The 23,736-nt window shown below is 38.7% G+C and overlaps 1 protein-coding gene across 1 annotated transcript in view; it reads left to right on the top strand.

Annotated features, from left to right (window-relative positions):
* Positions 1 to 23,736, top strand: part of WDR19 (WD repeat domain 19) — a 75,005-nt gene that overhangs the window by 34,622 nt on the left and 16,647 nt on the right. The window contains exons 18-28 of the mRNA XM_081592593.1: positions 956 to 1,115; positions 1,303 to 1,413; positions 5,306 to 5,415; positions 9,185 to 9,242; positions 11,379 to 11,519; positions 11,600 to 11,682; positions 12,164 to 12,247; positions 13,475 to 13,621; positions 13,942 to 14,066; positions 15,934 to 16,046; positions 18,119 to 18,187. Coding sequence (XP_081448719.1) covers positions 956 to 1,115; positions 1,303 to 1,413; positions 5,306 to 5,415; positions 9,185 to 9,242; positions 11,379 to 11,519; positions 11,600 to 11,682; positions 12,164 to 12,247; positions 13,475 to 13,621; positions 13,942 to 14,066; positions 15,934 to 16,046; positions 18,119 to 18,187 — 1,201 coding nt within the window. The remainder of the gene's footprint in view (positions 1 to 955; positions 1,116 to 1,302; positions 1,414 to 5,305; positions 5,416 to 9,184; positions 9,243 to 11,378; positions 11,520 to 11,599; positions 11,683 to 12,163; positions 12,248 to 13,474; positions 13,622 to 13,941; positions 14,067 to 15,933; positions 16,047 to 18,118; positions 18,188 to 23,736) is intronic.

The following is a 23,736-nucleotide window of genomic DNA, read 5'->3' as shown; positions in this document are numbered from 1 at the left end:
AAGCCTCACTTTCCTCCTTTATAAAGGAGAAATAATAATAATACATAGTGAAGAGGGTTGTTAGGGTGATCCAGCAAGAGAATTTATGCAAAGCACAAAGCACAAAGATGCACATATTATAGGCACTCTGGTACCTCTGTCATACTGTGTCGTAGTCCTCTATTTACTCGCCTGTCTCTTCCACCTTCCCCAAGTGTGACCACCTAAGGACAGGGACTGCATTTGATCCTTACATCTTGGTTCCAAGCACAGATCCTGGCACATAAGGGTGCTCAGTGAGTGTGTGTTGGGTGGAAACTAGATTGATGACTAGATGGGGAGGGTGACATATTCGTTAATATAGGGGTCCCACAGAAAGTCTCATTGACATTTGTGGTTCAGTTTTAAACCAGAAGTCAGCAGGCCTTTTCTGTTATGGTCAAAATGGTATTTCAGGCTTTAAGGGCCATAGGGCCTATCACAACTACCCAGGCTGGTTGTCGAAGTGAGAGAGCAGCCCAGACAGGCCGTAAAGGGTCGGCGGGCTAGTGGCTGTCCTCCACTCACACTTTATTTCCCAAAGCAGGAAGCTGCAGGCCATAGTGGGCTGACCTGTTTTAAATTTCCCAGCCTATAGGAATAAAATGCTAATGTTATTAGACTTATATGACAGCAAAAATAATTTTCATATGTGTGTGAAGTAAACCAAAAAATAATTGAGTAGAATTAGTTACTGATGAGGGAGGGTGGTTACACAGTGTAGACTCAGATTAATTCAATAAATTCAGGAAAAAACATCTGTACAAAAAGGAAGAAAAGTTTATGTAGTTTTTTTATAACTTGGAAATGATTTAAGATTGAAAAGTATTTTTGTAAAATTTGTCTAAGGCATAACATTAAATTACATACAGTCTAAAAACTGCCTAATAGGGAACAAATAGAGCTCCTTGATTATGCTTATGTATTCAAATGCCAGGTTTTCTAATGCCTGGGAACTGTGCAAGATTCTCGATGATCAGGCTGCTTGGAATGAACTGGCCAGAGCCTGTCTACACCACATGGAAGTGGAGTTTGCAATCCGTGTTTATCGGACTATTGGAGATGCTGGCATGGTGATGTCCTTGGAACAAGTAAAGGTAAACAGCATCTTATGGGAATTATCAGATTAGCATTTAAATGATACTGAGTCAAACATTTAAATTTCTGCAGTTAGTCTTACCTAGCTCAAAAACTGATAGATACTACCACGTTTTCCTAAGCACAGTCCTTAAATAAAAATTAAACCCTTGAGTTTCTTCTCATTAAAAGTGTTTTTATTTATAGGGAATAGAGGACTACAGTCTTCTGGCAGGACATCTTGCCATGTTCAGCAATGACTTCAACCTGGCTCAGGACCTGTACCTGGCATCCAGCTGCCCTGTTGCCGCCCTTGAGGTAAGGCAGCAGATGAGGGAAAGAACGAGCAAAGAGGCTCTCACCTCTTTTAGAATTAACATCTCTCAGCACCAGGCACCACATACCTTCCCCCTCCTTGAACCCAGACTTCAGCTTTAAGAACCTCTGAGTATTCATTAACCTTAGAGATATTTTCACTCTGTGTTCGATGGAGCAGTAAAAGGCATGGTATTGCAACATTACCAAATAATTTAGAGTCAGAGTGTATCCAAAGAGAACAGATTCTGTAACTTACAAAAACACATACAAATGAAAACAGTCATCATTTATTGAGTGCTTACGTGTACCAGGTGTTTCCTAAGTGTTGACATAAATATTTTAATTCATTCAACCCTCACAACAGTCCTATGAGATAATACTATTATTTTCTCTGTTTTCCAAATAGGAAAACTGAGGCGCATTTATCATTTATTGTGTGACAGTCTCTTGTGTGTGAAGAGGGGTAGGCTAAGGCTTGTGTATCATCACTAGTTTCCCAGAGGTGAGCGTTGCAAGGGAAGGACCAGAACAGAATGAAGGACCTAGGGCCACACGAGGTAGGAGAGAACTGTGGCTGTGTAGAAGAGCGGTTAAGAATGTGGACTTCAGAGTTGGGCGTGACTGGTTTCAAATTCCAGCTCTGTGTGGACAAGTTATTCCATGTCTCAGTGCCCTAGATCCCATTTAAAGGAGGGATAATAATATCTAGCCCATAGGGTTGCCATAAAGACGTAAGAATGAGATTAGATCTTTGGGAACGGTGCCAGATTGACTGTAAAGACACAGATGGTGGCTGTTGTCAACTAACATTGTTCCACCTCAGCCAACATTTCCACAGCCACATAGAGAAAGCGTATTTGCTATTGATTTCACGACTTCTCTTTTTCAAATTGTTCTATAGCAAATTTCATTTTTAAATTTTAAGTGAACTGAATTTTAAGAAAAATATTAGATGATTTTCCAGTGTTATTGGCTTCCCAGGTGGCACTAGTGGTAAACAACCTGCCTGCCAATACAGCAGATGAAAGAGATGTGGGTTCGATCCTTGGGTCAGGAAGATCCCCTGTAGTAGGAAATGGCAACCCACTCCAGTGTTCTTGCCTGGAGAATCCCAGGGGCAGGGGAGCCTGGTGGGCTGCTGTCTATGAGGTCACACAGAGTTGGACACGACTGAAGCGACTTAGCAGCAGCAGCAGCCAATACAGCAGATGAAAGAGATGTGGGTTCAATCCTTGGGTCAGGAAGATCCCCTGGAGTAGGAAATGGCAACCCACTCCAGTATTCATGCATGGAGAATCCCATGGACAAAGGAGCCTGGTGGGCTACAGTCCATGGGCTTGCAAAGAGTCAGACGTGACTGAAGCAACTTAGCACTCATGCACTCACAATATTATTTGAGATGACTGGGGACACCCTGAGAAATTTTCAGATCTTGGATTGGTATGTGCTGGAGTAGGAACAGGGCTTCACTGAGTGAGGGCAGAGATGTCATCCTCGCTCTTCTGCATTAGCTGTGGACACTTGTCATGTGCTCCTGGCTTTGTAAAGGAGTTAAACTGATGGCTTCACAATGGGAAGAGGTGACTGCACCCCATTGTTCCTTTAACCTCACTTTGAAGGCTGACAGGTTAGCTAAGTAAAAACGTTGGAGGCAAAGTCCTACTGCTCAGCCCTGCCACACACTAACAATGAGACTGTGTGTGCAAAACGAGCCTCTTCTTGCCTCAGTTCTGGATACCTAAAATGGGCACAGGAACAGCTCATTACAAAAGGCCTAGTTGTGGAAAGTAAATAGGCTAATGTCCTAGAGCAGAAAATATCACTTGTAAAATGTTAGCCATTGTTAATTCTGTACAAAGGGTGAATAAAGTGAGGAATGAACTCCAGAAGATTAATGGTTTACTCTTTAATGGTTAGTTTTTTATTATTATTTATTTTAAATGAAACAAAGATGAATATTTTAATGAAAAAAGGAACAATTCACAAAGAAGATAGATATCATAAACCATTAGACACTTAACAAAGAAAATACATAAAGCAAAAATCAGAAGAAATAAAAGGGAAAAGAAGCAATATATAATCATAGTGAGACATATTAACATTTCTCTGAGACTATTTTATCAAGTGCAGAAAAAAGAATAGGAGCATCTTGAATGATGTCATTAATAATTTAAATATGATAGATTTATATTTAATTTATGTTAATCATATCCTGTGTGCTAAGTCACTTCAGTCATGTCCGTCTCTTTGTGATCCAGTGAACTGCACCCACCAGGCTCCTCTGTCCATGGGATTCTCCAGGCAAGAATACTGGAGTGGGTTTGTAATACCCTCCTGCAGGGGATCTTCCAGACCCAGGGGTTGAACCCACATCTCTTAGATCTCCTGCACTGGCAGGTGGGTTCTTTACCACTAGCGCCACCTGGGAAGCCCTAATCATATCCTACACAAATATATTTAAAATTTTGTATCTCATGTTATTAGATGCCCATAGGACATTTAGAAAAATTGGCAATTTCAAAAAGTAGAATTCTTTTTTGTGTGTGCGATTCAGTTATACATATACACATGTTATTTCTGAAATTATTCTCCATTATAGGTTGTTACATCACACTATTCCCTGTGCTATACAGGAAACCTTTGTTGCTTGTTGCATATCTGCTTTTTTAATTTGGAAATCTAGCATTCTATTCATACTAAGAAAAACAAGTGGAATCAAAATGTCATTAATTTTTTAGTTAGGCAAAAATTCATATGTTTTTAAATATATATATATGTTATACATGTTATATATATGTTTACAAAAGCTTTTCTACTATGCTTGATAAAGACTTGAGAAAGAACATCCAAAAAAGAAAAGAAAAGATGGAGAAATTGGAAAACATAAACAAAATGAAATGGGAGCACTGAATATGAAATAGAAAAAGTGAAACAAACTAGATAAAAGTAAAAGATCCTCATATAGTCCAGTTGTTTTTAAACATGGCTGTTCATTAGAAACGGAGCTCTGGCAAAAAAAGAAAAAAAAAAAAGCAGTACCTGGGCATTTGTATTTGTATTTTTCAAAAAAATTCCAAGATAATTCTGATATGCATATGGATTTTAAAAAGTGATTACAGGTTTTTCTATTAAATGGTAGTTTTGGTGATACAGAATTCTATAATTTTTCTATTGACCAATCATAATACAATGATATTAAGTGAGTAATAGTTACATAATCACAATAGTAAAAGATGTTTATCAGTTTTCACAACCAATATCCAGACAAAAAATAAAAAATAATTGCAATTTCAAGCCATAATGGGAACATGATTAACCTAACAATATAAAATAATTACATACAATTTTGGAATTGTGGAATTGTGCACCAGGCACAGATAAAAGACCTCAGGAGCCAGAGAGAAAGACACGTTCACATTTTATTTATGTTTGTTACTATTCATCTCATGATGCAGGTTCAGATTTTCTCAGAAAATAAGATCGGTTCCTATAGTAAAATATTTCTCAACTTGTTCTTTATTATCCCCCCTCTAAGAAGAAATACTAGTTTTAATTTAGTTGATTGAATTAATTTTAATTCAATTTAATTTTTTCCTATTGAGACAAATTAAATACTAAAGAGAATAAGATTTTGTTTAGGATTGAGTTTTGGAGGGCCGTGAACCATTGTAATAGCCACAGGCCCTAGAATGCACAGGCTCAGTGGTTGTGGCTCACTGCTTAGTAGCTCCGCAGCATGTGGGATCTTCCAGGACCAAACCCATGTCCCCTGCACTGGCAATGGTCCACTGAGCCACCAGGGAATGTAATCACTTTTATTAAAACCAGCACTGTATGGTAACTGTGCAGAATAATTTGCTATTTGAAATTAATATCTTTCTCTTTCTAATAGATGAGAAGGGATTTGCAGCACTGGGACAGCGCTCTACAATTGGCAAAACGTTTAGCCCCAGACCAAATACCATTTATATCAAAAGAATATGCTATTCAGCTGGAGTTCACGTAAGTCTTCATCTTTATATGTTTCAGTCAGTATCTAATTATTGAATATCTTCAGTTCTAAACTGCTATTCATTATAAGGCCATTGATTTAATAATTAAATCCATGGATTTAATAGTAGCTTCTTAGGTGGGAAAAAACCATATTAATTATAGATCCAAAAATGTTTTATTCTAACTAATGATGTCTTATCCATGTATCTATCCACTCCCTATCAGCATCAAAATCTCAGTTTGGGTCTAAGCCTTTTCCATATTTAGAATTGTTTTGAATTGAGAAATATTGTTTTGAAACACATTTGGGCAACAACAGCTACACATAGCGTCAAGGTGACTCTGCTTTTCTTAATCTATGATCATGACCTTGACCTCTTTGAACACTGAGGATTTGCAGTGTGAATTCAAGGCATGGTGAGAGATGCTGGGCTTTGTTCTACAACTCTATTTGCTTCAACTTGTACTTCTGCTTTTTAAAATTGAATTGCACATGGATGAAAATTCATCAGTTAATGTTGCAAATCAAGCCAGAAGCTTTTCAAGGTGAATCTGCAGTGCTTGAGTAATAAGCCCAGCTGATGCATGATGAATATGCTTCACAGATCTTGCCTACCTTTGAAAATGCCATAATCTGTTCTTAGAGATTTAGAAATTTCTAGTGTTCTTAATTGCTGGACAGTCTTAACTGTCAATAGTCTTAATTGACAGACTATACATTTTTACTTCAGTGCTACCTAAAAGTGTAATTTTAGAGGCATTTCAGGATCCAATTTTAAACTCACATTCAGCTGTGGTTAATGTCACTAATGCAGATACCTTCAGAGACAAGAAATGAATCATTCATTGACAAATATAAGTTTGCAAGTATATGTAGTCACAATAACAACTACATCATAACTGGGCAATTTCTTTTGACATTTATTATAGGATATATCCATTTTTAAAAAGTGTAAAATGGGAAAAACACTGCTTCTTGAACAAAGAAAATATGGTTCTAACATTAAAAATCATTTTTATGTAGTTCCATTTTATTTTCATATAGACTTCATAGTCATTGAGAATATTGACAGATAATAGTGGTAGAAATTACTCCATGAAAAACTACTCTTTCATTTCTAACCAGGATACCTTATTTAAAAGTTCCCATTTTGCAAATAAAAGCTTTTTGGAGATTTTATTTCTTCTCAGTCAATCTTAATCTAAATTTATCACATTTCTTCCCCTTACAAAGTTAATCCAGTATATTGAAAAGAACAAATAGGAATCTTACTGCATAACACAGGAGAGGAGGCCTCAGTGCCCTGGCCCTGCATCTCTGTCCTGAGTGTGACTGGGGCTGAGAGTGAAGAGAAGAGGGTCACTACACTGGCAGATGACCCACCCTCCCCTGTTAGAGCACAAGCACTTGAGTAAGCTCTGGAACTATCCAGAAAACTTCCATTGTTCCTCCTTTCAGGAGAATCAAAGTCTTTGTAGCAAACCCTCAAAAACTGTCTCATCATAGTCAGGTGAGCTGAGCCAGTTGAAAGTCTGATGTTATTGATACTTTTTTAACCCTTTCTGCTCAACATGTGACTGTGAAGCCATCAGTTTCCATAGTTTTCACTGTTATCTCTATGCTGACCCCTGGGCCCTGATCTAGATATGCAGCCAACACCCAAATCAGGAGACTTACCCTTGTGATAATCATAACTAATTAGGTATAGCTCATCACCATCTGGTACCCCAGTAGCTACCAGGTGCTGATTTTTTAGAAATATTTATTTATTTGGCTGCGCCAGGTCTTAGTTGTGGCATGTGGGATCTAGTTTCCTGACCAGGGAGGGATTGAACCCAGGACCCCTGCATTGAGAATGTGATGTCTTAGCCACTGGACCACCAGAGAAGTCCCACCAGCTGCTGATTTTGATTCTAAGACCCTGGACCTGTGCTCAGTTCCAACAGTCTGTTTCATTCTACATCCAAGACATTGATTAGATCAAAGAAGGACCCATCTGTCATCTGTGGGAAGGATTAGCTCTCCAGTCTGACATTAGAATCATGAGCTAGATCCACATGAGAGTTCCAAAATAAAATAATTAAATAAAGTACATGAACTAAAATACCATAAAAATAAAGTGAGAGTTCCCAAGTCTCAGGTTAGCATCTCTTAATTGGGCTTGCTCAAGGAAAACCACAGGTTCCTGAAGGAGGAACCATCAGCAGACATCTCTATCTGTGTTGATGTAATTGGGTCCAAATATGGAAATTGCTGGGCTTCCTGGGTAGCTCAGCTGGTAAAGAATCCACCTGCAATGCAGGAGACCCTGGTTCGATTCCTGGATCGGGAAGATCTCCTGGAGAAGGGATAGGCTACCCATTTCAGTATTTGGGGGCTTCCCTGGTGGCTCAGATGGTAAAGAATCCGCCTGCAGTGCAGGAGACCTGGGTTCAATCCCTGGGTTGGGAAGATCCCCTGGAGGAGGATATGGCAACCCACTCCAGTATTCTTGCCTGGAGAATCCCCATGGACAGAGGGGCCTGGCGGGTTACAGTCCATGCGGTTGCAAAGAGTTGGACACAACTAAGCACAGCATGGCAGCATTAGAAATTCCCACGTAGGAACACTGCTGACTGTGAAGCTCTGGGCTGTCCAACAAATTCCTTGTCACCAACAGATGAGAAAATTGAGTGAAGCTGAGGGAGGTTGACTGGTCTAAGCTGATTTTTCAGAGCTGAATAATTTATTCTGGAGGAGATAGTTTCTTAACGGATAGTGGATCTCCAGATGGATACTAGGCAATCACTGATCCATTCTGTTCCAAGCAGTAAGAATGAATTGAGGTAATAAATATGACTGCTAGATATGCAGATCCATATTAGCATCCATCATGGGAAGAGGGAGCAGTATTATTTATATTTCCTGGTGTCTCAATGGTAAAGAATCTGCCTGCCAATGCAGGAGACACAGAAGACAAGAGTTCGATCCCTGGGTCAGGAAGATCCCCTAGAGAAGAGAATGGCAACCCATTCCAGTATTCCTGCCTGGGAAATCCCATGGACAGAGGAGCCTGGCGGGCTGCAGTCCATGGGGTTGCAGAGTCCAACACGTCTTAGTGACTAAACAAACAACATGATACTTTTTATCAGAATAAGAATCAGGGCCCTTAATACTGTCATCCCCAGTATTTTCCTTAATTTCTACACAGATTCTGTCAATACATATTGCACTTATAAACACTGGGTATTTGGGGGAAATAAAAAACACATTGCTTTTTATGGTCTCATGATTGTCTTTAGAACCCCAAAGGAAAGGAAGAAAGGAAAGTTTGTCGCATAGTTGTGTCCAACTCTTTGCGATCCCATGGACTATAGCCCACCACATCCTCTGTCCATGAAATTCTCCAGGCAAGAGTACTGGAGTGGGTTGCCATTCCCTTCTCCAGGGGATCTTCCCTACCCAGGGATCGAACCCGGGTCTCCTGAATTGCAGGCAGGAGACTACTGACCAACCTCAAAGGAGATAATTAAGCAAAAGTGACCAAAAAATTTAACGTAGCTCCCCCAAATGCCTAGCATACTACAAAGTTAGTACCTTACACTCTTAGCATAATCTAGCTTAATACCTATTTTTAAAGTAGCAAAATAATGGCCTGCACTTCAAAGAATGCATGCCTAAACATTGTGTATCACATCTTTCATGTGCTTAAGGAACTCAGTGACAGATTATCTTTTAAATCTTATATATGTAAACAAAATACTTAACTGTGTATTAAAATTCACTTTTTTTTTTCAGAGGTGATTATGTAAATGCTTTGGCTCATTATGAGAAAGGAATAACAGGTGATAATAAGGTAACCTTGAATAAAGATAAGATATGCATAGTTATCTTCGAGTTTGTTGTTGATTTCCTGTAAGAAATAATCTTATTTGCATTGTATTTATTTAGTATGAAGCAGGTGAGTCTTTTTTTTTTCAGTTTATTAACAACTTTGCAAGGACATAGTTAAATAATTTTAAAACACTTTGAACTCTTAAAAACTGACATTGACAATATTTTTATCTGTCTGAAAAAGCTTTGTTTTCTGTTTCACCCTAAATATGAGCTTTTTATTGAGGTTGGGAGTAAAATTTGTATCCCTTTCCACTTACAGGCTAGCTATGATTTTCATAAGGCTTTTCATTTCTCTCTTAAAATGTTTCAGTAACCACTTTGAAAGTGAATTCCCAGTCCATAAAGGTTTTTCTGCCATTTTATTCCTCATGCTGTATCTTTTATGATTAACCTGGTAAGCATATACTTTATCCACCATTCCAGTCCATTCTCTTGTCCCAGACCATCCCAGAATTTTAGCTCAAGAAGATAAATTTTGCGATAAAAATTTATATTTTTGTTAGGTGATGTCAAGATTGAAAATCTTTTTATTTTCTGTTTTATATCTAGCCTTTTATTACAAAAGTGATAACAATGTCATTATAGTCAATTTGAAAAATCACCAAAGTCTGTTAACCTACAAAGTGAGAGTTCAACCTTCTCTGCTCCAAACACACTCCGTAATGATGACTCCTGGTCATGACCTTACATTATTTCCATCCAGAAGCTCGTCTAGGCATATAGATATGTATACAATGGGGATTTCTGCTAAAAATGAAATCATTCACTTCCATTCTCTCAGCAAAGACCAACTGAGAATCCGTTCTGTGAAAGAAAAACAGCATTTTGCCTATGGTCTTTCCAAGTCAATACATATGAATGTTTTAATTTTTTAAGAGCTTCTAAATTTTCATTGTTTGGATGTATCATGGTTTTTTTCCATCCACTCCCTTGTTGAATTCAAATAACTATAATTATAGTTATTTGGGGTTTTGTTTCTATCAAATACACTGTGGTGAATATTCTGCCTAGTATTAATATATGTATCTTAGCTACTTAAGATCGTATTTCTGCAGGTTATATTCTTACAAGTGGGATTTCTGTGTCATAAAATGTGTGCTTTCAATTCTTTAAACTGCTAGATTGCTCTCCAAAAGAACTTGAATCGCCTAATTATATCCTTTGTTCATTTATCTCTTGGAGTTTTAACAATTTCTTTGTTTGGCTGCATCTATTCTAGTTTATTCTTAACTATGTTATTAAATACAGTCACCACTAGCCACATGGGGCCATTTAAGTTATTTAAAATTAAATAAAATATAAAACTCAGATCCTCTGTCACAAATAAATAAAGGTTTTATGTTTCATCATGCCTAGTAGAGAAATCTTTAATTTGATAAATGTTTTCTCTCTTAATTTTATTTGTAGCATTTATGCTATGTACCCAGTATATTTCCTTTCACATAAAATTTTATACCAAGAAGACATACAAAGATATGCAAGGTATTATGACAAAGGTGCAATAAAAATTTGGCCTTGAGCAGAAAAGATGTAGACTTCTAAAGCAAAGAATATGACTTTGTAACAGATGATTTTTTTTTTTTTTTAAGATTCAGTATTATTTCAGAATCTTCAGATTTGCCAGCAAAGACTATTGAAAGTAAACCATAACCTTTAGGCTCGTTTTAGATTTAAATTGTTTGGCTAAAATACATAATTTTTTACAAATGAACCTACTTAGAAGACAGAAAGAGACTCACAGAGAATGAACTTATGGTTGCCAGGGGAAAGAGTGGGGGGATGGGATATAGTTAGGGAGCTTGGGACAGACATGTACACATTGCTATACTTAAAATGGATAACCGGCAAGAATCTTCTGTATAGCACGTGGAACTCTGCTCAATGTTATGTGGCAGCCTGGATGGGAGGACAATTTGGGGGAGAATAGATACATGTATATGTATGGCTGAGTCTCTTTTCTGTTCACCTGTATCACAACATTGTTAATCGGCTATATCCCAATACAAAGTAAAAACCTTTTAAGAAATAAATAAAAATAAAATACATCATTTTAAGTTAGGATGTGATTTGTTAGTTATTTGCCTTCTAATTTCAGGAACACGATGAGGTGTGCCTGGCTGGCGTGGCCCAGATGTCCATAAGAATGGGAGACATCCGCCGAGGGGTTAACCAAGCCCTCAAGCACCCCAGCAGTGTCCTTAAAAGAGACTGTGGAGCCATCCTGGAGAATATGAAGGTAGAGTTTCCTGTGAATAAATATTCATGAGGTCTCATACACAATAAAACTAGTATTTTGATAATCTCATACTATTTTAGCAATTTTCAGAAGCAGCTCAACTATATGAAAAAGGTCTCTACTATGACAAAGCAGCATCTGTTTACATCCGCTGTAAGAACTGGTAAGAATCTGCTATAAAATGTGTTCTGAGCAGGTGTGGAAATGAATGTGTGTAGATGCCCTCCCCTCTGGTTTTCTTGCTCCTCCTCCCAACTGTGAAGCTATTGCCTCTGTCTGGGCCTTCCCTCCATCGCCTGTTTTTCTTTATAGATTAGTTCATCTCAATAGTTCTTTTTCCCGAAGAACAGCACATTTTCTTGGTTTAATATGGCGAAATAACCTGATCAGATAAATTAGCAGAATAAAAAAGCTCTATTATCCACAAAGAGTCAATGAACTAGCCTTCATTTTCCCACAGAGGGTGGGCTGGCGGGGTCGGGGGCCCGAGAAAAAGCAATTAAATCTTTTAACTGTAAGAGCCAAGATATTTTTAAGATCACGATAACTGTTTCTTGAATCCTAAAAGTTAACATCTGATTGTGGGAAGCTACTTTTGGAGCAAATGTAGCGCTGACATTATTCTCCTAAACCTACGTTTCTAGGGCAAAAGTTGGTGAGCTTCTGCCTCATGTTTCTTCTCCAAAGATTCATTTGCAGTATGCCAAAGCTAAAGAAGCAGATGGAAGGTTTGTACAATGTCTCAATTTTACACAAAGCTAAAAGGATGTTTTATAAAGTAATTGTTGATATCTGCAACCTTCTAAGAAAGGCAAAAACAGAAAACATCTTTACTCTCACCTGGCTTGAAGTGCCAGGCTATTAAGTTTTCCCCATACTTTATATAGTTCACCCAGTCCTTTATGTATTTATATGTGGACTACAATCTCATTTTTACTTGAAGGTTAAATACTAGAAGTTGAAATTTTGATAGAGTTATGGCATGAAAATGAAATTAAGCAATAGTCATTTTATTAAGGAGGATAACTTACAGAGGCAAAGAAAAGTGAACAAACATGAATTTCATGGCTGCTCTGTTTAAGCTGAAAAACAGTATTACAGTATAACAATGAATTGTTGGTACCTTAAATAGACAAAGATTTTCTGGAACTTAATATAAGAAACTCAAATGCACTGGGAGGAAATGGACTAAGACAAGGAGTGCCAGAGGAGGAAATACAGTTATGAAATTATATTTTATACAAATGTGAAAAAGCTCCATCTCACTAATGGTAATTAAAGCAACAGCATATCATTTTAACTTATATTGGGAAAAGATTTATTTTAAACTAATAACCATATTGTCAAAAAGCACTTGTTATGCATGACTAATGGTACTGTAAATTTCTAAAGTCTTTAGAAGGTTATTTAGCAATATGTGTTAAGAAATTTTTAAAGGTTACTTCCTTCTACTTTTAGAAAAGTAACCTTAAGAAAGAGATATACACTAAATGTCTTGTTAAAATGGAAAGAGCTAGAGAGCTCATGGAGACTGAACAGAAGTCTTGAGCTCCATCTAGAGGTCAATACACAATGATTTTTATAGATTACTGTTAAGCTGTATCTATAATTGTGAAAAATTCCTCATTTTCTGTTCGCTAAAATAAGCCTGTATTACTGTGATAATCTTTCCACTTTAACAAAACAGTAAAATATAACAAATTGTATATATATGATTCAGATGAGAAAATACAGTTCATTATTGGTATTTTACTGTTAGTTTATCAAACCTCTAAAAACAGCATATTTTAGTTCATGGTATTCTTTCTGATAAAAAACGAAGAAGTACAAGAAAAGTGAGCAACCACCATTAATAAAAAAAAAACCAAAAACCAATATCCCAAACATTTATTGACATTTTTCTCCCAAATGTGACAGGGTTGAGAAAGTTTGTTTGAACTAAGTATCTCTTATAGATACAAAGAAGCTGTTGTGGCTTATGAGAATGCAAAACAATGGAACAGTGTGATCCGCATCTACCTGGACCACCTCAACAATCCAGAAAAGGCTGTCAGTATTGTCAGAGAGACCCAGTCCCTGGATGGAGCTAGGATGGTAGCCAGGTAATGTAATGCGTTATTTTTGGACTTCCAAAAACTAGCCTTTAAAGAGAGCCCCCACTTCCCCTTGTCAAATAAATCATTTCAAATGGAATATTTATTTCTTTTCAAAATCATATTTAAGTGTTTAAATTCACAGGCTGTTTGTTATGGTCAACATACAAGAGTATGTTTACCAAATACAAACATATGGTATAGAACTACAGTTTACCCAGTATGTTTTTACTTTGGAATGGTTTCTCTGGCTTGAAAAAGATTTTTATTTTGTGAATGACAGACTTCTTTTAAATGAGTCAAGCTAATTAAAGTACTCTTTGCTTTAGATTTTTTCTACAGCTAGGTGACTACGGATCTGCCATCCAGTTTCTTGTTATGTCCAAATGTAATAATGAAGCTTTCACACTGGCTCAGCAACACAACAAAATGGAAATCTATGCAGACATTATTGGTAAATATCATTGTTTTCCTCAATTTCTCTTAAAGATTCTATCTGGTCTAATAATCAGATTAGTTACATCCACAAGCACATGCACACACACCATTTGTGCACAGGCACACATGTAACTATATGTTTCAGGATCCCTACTGTCACCTTCAAAGTGACATGGAATCGTAAGACCACTTTGAAAAATTAAGGTGTTTCAGGTGACTTCCACGGGAGGCCAGATTTCCCAAATTCTCCTACTGATTAACCAGTGGTAAAGGAAGGTTTCCAAAACAAAAGTAATAAGAAATGCAGAATAACTTTTGAAAAAGTAATTGTGTTGATAAAATCTAAAAATTGAATTGTAAATTAAGAATATAGGATGTGTTTGTTTTTTAAAGATTTTGAAAGTCTGAAAGAAAATTTTATATTCTGAGAATACCAGCTTATAGATTTTCTTCCCCTATTTGTAATTATTCTTAGAACTTAACTGAAATAACTTTCAGATTTTTCACCTCATGGGCCATATATAACCTTATTTGTAGTGTGATTTTTCTCTTTTTTTATTGTGGTAAAATATACAAAACATAAATTTACCATTTTAATAATTTTTAAGTGCACAGTTTGGTTGTGTGAAGTACATTCACATTGTTGTACAACCATCACCACGTCTGTCTCCAGAACTTTTTCACCATCCTAAACCCTACCCATTAAACTGGCTCCCATTCCCCTCGCCTCCCAGCCTGGTAACACTGTTCTACTCTCAGTCTCTATGAATTTGACTATTCATGGTACCTAAGTGGAATTATAATATTTGTCCTTTCCTGTTATTTCATGTTTTAAAATTCAAAAAAATGACCATAAGAAATGATGGTGGGATTCATAAGAAAATTTTTGTTTCAGTCTTCAAGGGAAATAATAGGTAAAAGCATCTTGTAATATCTTCAGAAGTCATTCAGATAGTTGGAAATATAAAGAGTTAAAGAAAAAAAGAAAGTACAGATAAAAGTCACATTATAATTATTAATGTTTAACATGGCCGATGACATTTCTATCCTAACGTTACAAGTCATCATTGCACTAAAGCATTTAAGTTTTTCTAATTTCATAAGGATGTGGCTTATCCGATACACATGAATACACAGGCCCTCCAGTCCCCAAACATAACACACACTTTCCTTCATCTTTCTTTACTCTCTTCTTTTATAAACTCTTAATCTGCCTTGGTCTGGAGACACAGGGCTGTTCATACTCTGGTGCCCTTTTGGGCCTCCAACTCCCGTGAGTAAATGTAAACAATGAATTGGAACTCCAGCAGCTTTGGAGTCTTCTGTGCTTAATATGTTTAAGCCTCAAACTAAAAGAACAACAGCAAAAAAGGAAAAACAGTAATTATCTTTAATAGCATCTATTATCCACTTGAGTATCATCTTCCCTGTCTGACAAATACACACTGACTATTGTTTAAACCAGGCATTGGAGAAACTGAGAAAGGAGATGGGTTGTGTGTGCATTATGGTTAACTTGCCTCCCAATTGTTTTGAAACCCTAGGAAAATCCTGGATTGTTCCTGTTGTTTTAGGAAATGAGATTGAAACTTTTAAAGAAAGATAAAAGTCCATAAGGGTAATGTCAAACCATAACCTAGCTTCTCACAAAGCTTCATAGCATCCTCTCCTGATTGCTGTTTAGAGAGAAAAGAAAGTGGAACAGTTGATCTGTGAGATTATTATGGTGAATGTGTTTTGTGATGAAAAAGACACTGATAATAATATTTGCTGTTCAGAGATTTTAATTGCCTGTTTTTACATCTTGTTTTTGAATTAGCAATAAGAAATAAACAGGTTATGCTCAGATATTTTACTCAATGAATTTCTGATTTCTGTTGTAGGTTCTGAAGACACCAGTAATGAAGACTATCAAAGCATAGCCTTATATTTTGAAGGAGAAAAAAGACATTTTCAGGCTGGAAAATTCTTCTTGCTGTGTGGCCAGTATTCACGAGTGAGTATTTGCCAAGAAAACATACTTTGGACTCCACAGGAGCGACTAGAGGAAATGTGTTAAAACATATTATGCTCCCAGACACCCAGATTTGAAATCTCAAAGTCAACCTTGAAATCTTCCACACTCTGCCACACCCAGTCACCTCCTTCACAGCTGCCTTCATTACCTCTCTCACAGCTCTCTCTCTTTATCATTCTGACCACCATCCACATAATCCAGACCCAGGTCACCTCACTTGAGATTGTTTCCTATTTTCCTTGTTTTTAGCTTCTCTCTTTATAAATCATGCTTCATTTTGTTCCCCAAATGGTACTGACTTTGACTGCCAAAGAATCGCTAAAGCAGAGTTACAGTGTTCAAGCAAGGGCCGTAAACAAGTGAACCTGTGGAGTAAGGCTTGCGTTCAGTGAGTGAAGGACAGGGACTGCTGGATGGCACCTCGTATGAAGGAAATAGCTGCTACTTATCCTCAAAAATGTGTTGCCATTCAGGAGTTTGGGCCTACTAGTTTCAGATCATAGGATTTTACATAAACGTAAGTCTGGGTCAGTGTTGAAATATAGGCCCAGATATTTGTATAACATCTCTCTGACCAAAGAAACATGTCTGTGTGTGAACTTGGCCTTCAGGCCACCAATTTGCTGTTCTGGCCCTTTAGTTCTTGAGTCTAAATTCCTTTGCTGGATTTTCCACAATTGATCAACGAGCCTGAACCTCCCAGAGTGGCATCTAGCTTTTTACAGTGAAGAGTCCTACTATCCCACTAGCCTTTCCCATCCTTGTTCTCTACTGGGCTCCTCTCTGCCCTCTTCCCCACCTACCACAGACCTGTTCATCTCCAAGTCCTTTTCCTCTGTGGTACCTTTAAGAACATCCTTTCTTCCTCACACCAGCTATAAAACCAACTGGCAATACTGCTCATTTGTGAGTTTAGTACTGACTTGCACACACTGCTATATTTAAAAATTTTAAATAGATAACCAACAAGGACATACTGTGTATAAATAAATTGGAAAGAAAATATTGCCCATTTGTTTCTGAAGCCTTCATAGCCATAAATGTCATCATAGTTTTGGCGGTATGGTGTTTAGGAAGTAGACAACCGTGGTTTAAAATAATTGGTTTTGGGGATTTCCCTGGTGATCCAGTGGTTAAGACTTCACCTTCCATTGCAGAGGGTGTGGATTGGATCCCTGGTCAGGAAGCTAAGATCCATGTCCCCTGGCCAAAAACCAAAACATGGGGGGGAAAAAAAGAGAAACAGAAACAGTGTTGTAACAAATTCAGTGAAGACTTTAAAAATGGTCCACGGCAAAGCAAAAAAAAAAACTTATAAAAAAATTGGCTCTTTGTATTACCATCACATCACATAGATCCCCCCAATGAGACTGTACATGATACAAAAAGACAAGCTGCAGAATACCCGTAACTGGTATTTTCCTTAGCAGCTGCTACTGCTACTGCTAAGTCGCTTCAGTCGTGTCCGACTCTGTGCGACCCCATAGATGGCAGCCCACCAGGCTCCGCTGTCCCCGGGATTCTCCAGGCAAGAATACTGGAGTGGGTTGCCATTTCCTTCTCCAATGCATGAAAGGGAAAAGTGAAAGTGAAGTCACTCAGTCGTGTCCGACTCTTAGCGACCCCATGGACTGCAGCCCACCAGGCTCCTCCATCCATGGGATTTTCCAGGCAAGAGTACTGGAGTGGGGTGCCATTGCCTTCTCTCCTTAGCAGCTAGCACAGCCTTATATTCAGAGCAGCAGGTTGTCAGTAAATGATTTGTTGAATGAATCAATGAAAATAATTGTATCTTCCTATCTAAAGAGGGCACATTTTTCATTCTTATTTCATTCAAAATCAGAACTAGATTCTTCAGACTGGATCATTCTACTTTTTAAACTACACTCAGCCTTTTAAGTATGTGTTGTATGACCCAACATGGTGCAAGCTCCTGGTTGAGATGAAGATACTTGCACAAACTGTGATTACTATGTGTATGTGAAAGCTTTGTGCTTCCCGTTGTGAAAGTAGTCTGAAAATTTTTAATTGTTATACAATTCTCCTTTCAGGCACTTAAACACTTCCTGAAATGTCCAAGCTCAGAAGATAATGCAGCAATAGAAATGGCCATTGAAACTGTAAGTAAACTCTGTAATGAAATTCTCAAGAATGCTAACTTTTTAAAAACTTTCTGAAGAAATTTCCAAACATTTACAAAAGTAGACCTAACAGTATAACAAATTCCCAGGTACCCATCATCTCATTTCAACAGCTAACACATGGCCCATTATATGTTATTCCTACCCCCACCTTCTTTCCCTGTATTGTTTTAAAGCAAATCACAAATATCACAAAAATCACAAATACTATTTCATTTGTGAATACAAAAATTGTCTCTGAAAGATAAAAACATTTGGACTTTCTTTTAGATGTAATTTGCATCCAGTAAAACGCACAAATCTTGAATATACAATTCAGTTAGTTTTTTCAAATATGTACACCTGTGTAATCCCCACCTAGCTCAAGCTCCCCAGAAGGCCCACCTGTGCTCCCTCCCAATCCGTGCTCCTCAACAAGAAAGAAAAGAAATGTTAGTCACTCAGTCGTGTCTGACTCTTTGCGACCCCATGGACTAGAGCCCGCCAGGCTCCTCTGTCCATGGGATTCTCCAGGCAATAACACTGGAATGGGTTGCCATTCTCTTCTCCATGGGATCTTCCAGACCCAGAGATTGAACGCGGGTCTCCCACATTGCAGGAGGATTCTTTACCATCTGAGCCACCAGGGACATCCTTGCCTCCCAACAAGGGTAACCACAATTCAGACTTCTGTTCTTATAGATTAGTTTTACATGTTTATGAATTTCATGTAAATAAAATCATACATAATTCTTTTTGTTTTTTTTGGCTGCTCTGTGTCTTCAGTACCGCATGGGCTTTTGGCTAGTTATAAGGAGCAGGAGCTGCTCTGTAGTTGCGGTGCGCGGGCTTCTCATTGCAGTGGCTTCTTTTGTTGCTCAACACGGTCTCTGGGGCACGCAGGCTTCAGCAGTTGCGGCTCCTGGGCTCTAGAAGAGCACAGGCTCGATAGTTGTGGCACACGGGCTTAGTTGCTCCACTGCATATGAGATCTTTCCAGACTAGAGATCAAACCGGTGTCTCCTGCCTTGGCAGGCAGATTCTTTACTACTGAGCCATCAGGGAAGCCCATATGTTTTCTTTTGTATCCAGTTTCTTTTGGTCAATAGTAAGTCTACAAAGGCAGTTATCACATGTGTCAATAGTTCATTCCTACTCTTTGCTGTGTAGTATTCCACCATGTGACTGTCACAGTTTCTTTACCCACTATTCTATTAATGGACATTTAGCTTGTCTCAGTTTGGGCATATTAGGAATTACGTTGCCATAATGCTGTTCGTATCCTTGTGTGGACATAAGCACTCAGTTTTATTAGGTAGGTATCCAGGAGTAGAATTATTAGCTTACAGAATATATATATATATCTTCAGCAATAGTTGTTGTAGTTCAGTTGCCCAGTTGTGGCTGACTCTTTGTGACCCCATGGACTGCAGCACGCCAGGCTTCCCTGTCCTTCACTATCTCCTGGAGTTTGCTCAAACTTATGTCCATTGAGTCAGTGATGCCATCCAACCATCTCATCCTCGGTCTCCCCCTTCTCCTGCCCTCAATCTTTCCCAGAATCAGGGTCTTCTTCAGTAAAACATCTCTTCACATCAGGTGGCCAAAGTATTGGAGCTTCAGCATCAGTCCTTCCAATGAATACTCAGGGCTGATTTCCTTTAGGATGGACTGGTTGGATCTCCTTGCAGTCCAAGGGGCTTACAAGAGTCTTTTCTAACACCACAGTTCAAATTCTTTGGCACTCAGCCTTCTTTGTAGTCCCACTCTCACAGCTGTACATGACTAATGGAAAAACCATAGCTTTGACTATATAGACCCTTGTCACCAAAGTGATATCTCTGCTTTTTAATACCCTGTCTAGGTTTGTCACAGCTTTTCTTCCAAGGAGCAAGTGTCTTTTAATTTCATGGCTGCAGTCAGCAATAGTAGGTATTGCCAAACATTTTTTTCACATTAGTTGTACCAGTTTCACTCTAGCAACAATGTAAAAGAATGTAGTTGCTCCTCATCTTCACCAGCACTGATCTGTTTCATTGCTACTATTGTGATAGATATGTAGTGGTATCTCATTATGGTCTTAATTTCATTTTTCTAAAGAATAATCATATTGAGCATTTTTTCAAGTTTGTTGGCTATTTGAATGTCCTATCTTAATAAGTTCTATTGAGATCTTTTTTTATAATTTTTAATGGTATCATCTCATTCTTACTGGTTTGTACAATTGTATTATATATTCTGGATACTAATCTTGTCATCAGATAGAAGCAGTGTTATAATATGTATTGATATATTATCCCTCTTAAGGGCAGAATAACATCTCACTGAATGCTGTATACCTTGTCTTTATTCACCAGTGGTTACATGTTTGGGTTGCTTCCTCTTGGGGTCAGTTATGAATAATGCTGCTGTGACCATTTGTGTATAAGGTTTCATGTGGACACATGTCTTCATTTCTCTTGGGAATATACCTAGTAGTAGAATTGCTAGGCCATATGTCAAGTCTACATTTAACATTTTGAGGAACTGCCAACTGTTTCCCAAAGCAGCTACGCCATTTTACATCCTAGCAACAATGTATTAAAGTTCCAGTTTCTCCAACAATAATTTCTTGATATTATCAAACATCTAGAGTTCAAATTTCCCCAATGTTGCATGAGTGCCTTTCAGTTGGTTATTTCACATCATATCCAAACAAAGTCCTTGCGTTGCACTTAGTTTACATGGGCCTTAAATCTCTTCTATCAAAAGATTGTTCTTCCCCTATCTCCCTTTCTCCCTCCTTCTGGCTCCTTTTCTCTTTTCTTCCTCCTCCTCTTCTTCCTTACCCCTTCTTTCTTCTCCTTTCTGCTTTTTTCCCCCTCTCTCTACCCCCTTGTCACTTATTTGTTAAGAAAATGGGTTATTTGTGCTGAGGAATTCCTGACATTTAGATTTAGCTGATTGCATGCTTGTGGTATAATTTGTTTCTCTACCTCCTACACCTCCAACTAACTAGGTATTACTTTACAATATTGTAATAGTTTTTGCCATACATTGACATGGTATTTCGTTAGATATAGATTTGATTTTTTTTTTGAAACACTACTTCGTAGATGATGCCATGGATTTCTTTTTTTTAAAAAAAATATTATGTATTTGGGTGCTCCAGGTCTTAGTTGCAGCACACAAGATCTTTTTTAGTTGTGGCACACAAACTCTTTGTTGTGGCATGCGGGATCTGGTTCCCTGACCAGGAATCCAGCCTGCGCCCCCTGCATTAAGAGCCTGGAGTCTTAGCTACTGGACCAACAGGGAAGTCCCAATGCCATGTACTTGTTATGTCATCACATTAGCAGACCCAGGTCTTAGTTCAGGCTGCCATAACAAAATACCACAGACCAAGTGGCTTAAACAGCAGACATTTATCTCTCACTCAGTCCTGGCGGCTGAGAAGCCTAAGATCAAGGGACCTGCTAATTTGATTCCTGGTGAGGGCTCGCTTCCTGGCTTGCAGACTCCAAAAAGAATCTTAGATATCCCTGGAGATGATCCAACCTAATCTCCATTTACTGTCAAGGAAACCAAGGTCCCAGAAGATGATAAAACCAACCTAAAGACAGAAGAATAGAGCTAAGACCAAAACCCAAGTCTTCTTTCCAACCAGACTGCCTGATCACAGTCCTCTAGGTCAGTGCCCTGTGCTACAGCCCAACTGGCCACTTTCACCCGAGCAGTCGAGGGCTCCCATCCCTTTCTTCCTCTGCTCTTGCTGTTACCCACACCTGAGACACCCTCCTCCCTGCAAGCTTGCCTCCTACCCAACAGGCGGGACCCACTTCACATGCCACTTCCCGCAAAGGTTTTCCTGAACTGTCCTCTGGATGTAAATTAAGCCTCCTTAGAATCCTGTGAATACTTTGAACCTCACTTACTGCTACAGTTAACCCCCTTCAAATTAATAGCCCCTCTAGGCCAATGGCCCATTTCTTTCTGGAGTGTTTAGCACATTGTGGACACTCAATAAATACTCACTGGAATGAACACATATTGGCCCCATTTCTGAAAGTACTGTGTAGGTGATGTTAGTTTCCTTCCCATTCCTCTCCTTTCCACCTTGAGAACCCGCCCCTGAAAAAAGAATCACCTTTACTCATGACATGCATTTTCACACAACCTGTATGTTGGTATCTGCTGATTATCAACCAGAAGGCACAGCCCTTAATCCTTTGAGAACATCTTTAAAATGTTCATAGCTCACCCACCCACACCCTCTGCCCCTCAGGGTTCTGAAATACCTTCTTGGTGTTTGTGTTGGTGGACAGGGGCTGTAATGGACCCCAGGTTGGGAGTCATTACCAGCATGAACCCACAATACAGATGGGAAAGATGGGATTGTACCACATCCATTAGCTTTGTTGGGGGCCTGCTCACTGCTTTGCCAGTCAGGTTTTGCCTTCTCCAATCATAACCTTCTCTGAAGGGTCACTACTGATCTCTTTCTTGCTAAATACAGACGTCTCTTCTCAGCCTGCACCCTACTCCATGTTGTGGTAGCATTTTATACTCTTACACCATATCTTTCTTGAACTTTTTTTTACTCCCTTAGAACACTGCTTCTCCTGGTTCTCCAGTTACCCCTCAGATGGACCTTCTCAGCCTTCTTCTCCAGCTCCACTGCCCTTCAGTGGAAGTATCCTCAGCACTCTGTCTCCATCCTTTTAATTTTCATTCTGAGTGGCTACATCTCTTCTCTCCTGGCTCCCCTTTCCATTTATCCTAGTGTTTTGGATGTGCTCAACTCTCTGAAATTCAAACTTAACTAGGCATCATTTTTTGTTTGTTTGTTTGCTCTCTCTGGCAACACTATCTGGCACTTGATTACTTGTGTACTAACATATTTAATCCTTACAACAATTCTTTGAGTTAGGTATTATCTTTATCTCCTTTGAGGTCCCAAGAGTGACCTGCTCTGGATCTCACAGGTGACCTTTTGACCTCAGGCGGACTGACTCCAAAGCCCTTTGCTTTAACCATTTCTTCATACAGGTTTATTCACCCAAAGCCATGGACGAAAGCCTTGAAGTTGATGAGCTCTACCTTTTCATCCTTCCTTACAGCTGTGGGCAGAGCAGGGACAGCAGATTGGTCAAAGCTTAGCTTTCTTGCAGTGAGGACTACGGGCAGTGGAGTGTGTGGAGATTCGGCAGCCCTAGAGCCTATGCCCCCAGCCCCCACCACAGGTTCACGAAGGTTCATGAAGACCCCTTCTGTGCTCACAGTCTCCCTCTGCTGCACAGAGAGCTTCCGAACTTCTCCTTACACTTACCCTGAGCTGTGGTGAGCTAGGCCTCGTGTCGCTCTGTCCCTAATGAGTTTCCTTCCTTTTCCAGTCGCTTTTCTCACCACATCACTGATGTGACAGGAGGGCAGGGCTCCTGCTCCTTGGTTGAGCTCCAGTTGGGCTCTTGCCTCACCTCTTTTTTTATAGACACAAGACTCTTAAGCCTCCAGATCTTGTCAATTATTATTCCTACTAACTAAAACTAATATATTTCCATTCTCCAATT

Source organism: Giraffa tippelskirchi, chromosome 1 (assembly GCF_054371585.1).
Source record: "Giraffa tippelskirchi isolate mGirTip1 chromosome 1, T2T-mGirTip1v1.2.pri, whole genome shotgun sequence".
Taxonomy (NCBI): Eukaryota; Metazoa; Chordata; class Mammalia; order Artiodactyla; family Giraffidae; genus Giraffa; species Giraffa tippelskirchi.
Note: the sequence above shows the minus strand (reverse complement) of the source record. Positions and strands in the feature narration are given on the sequence as shown.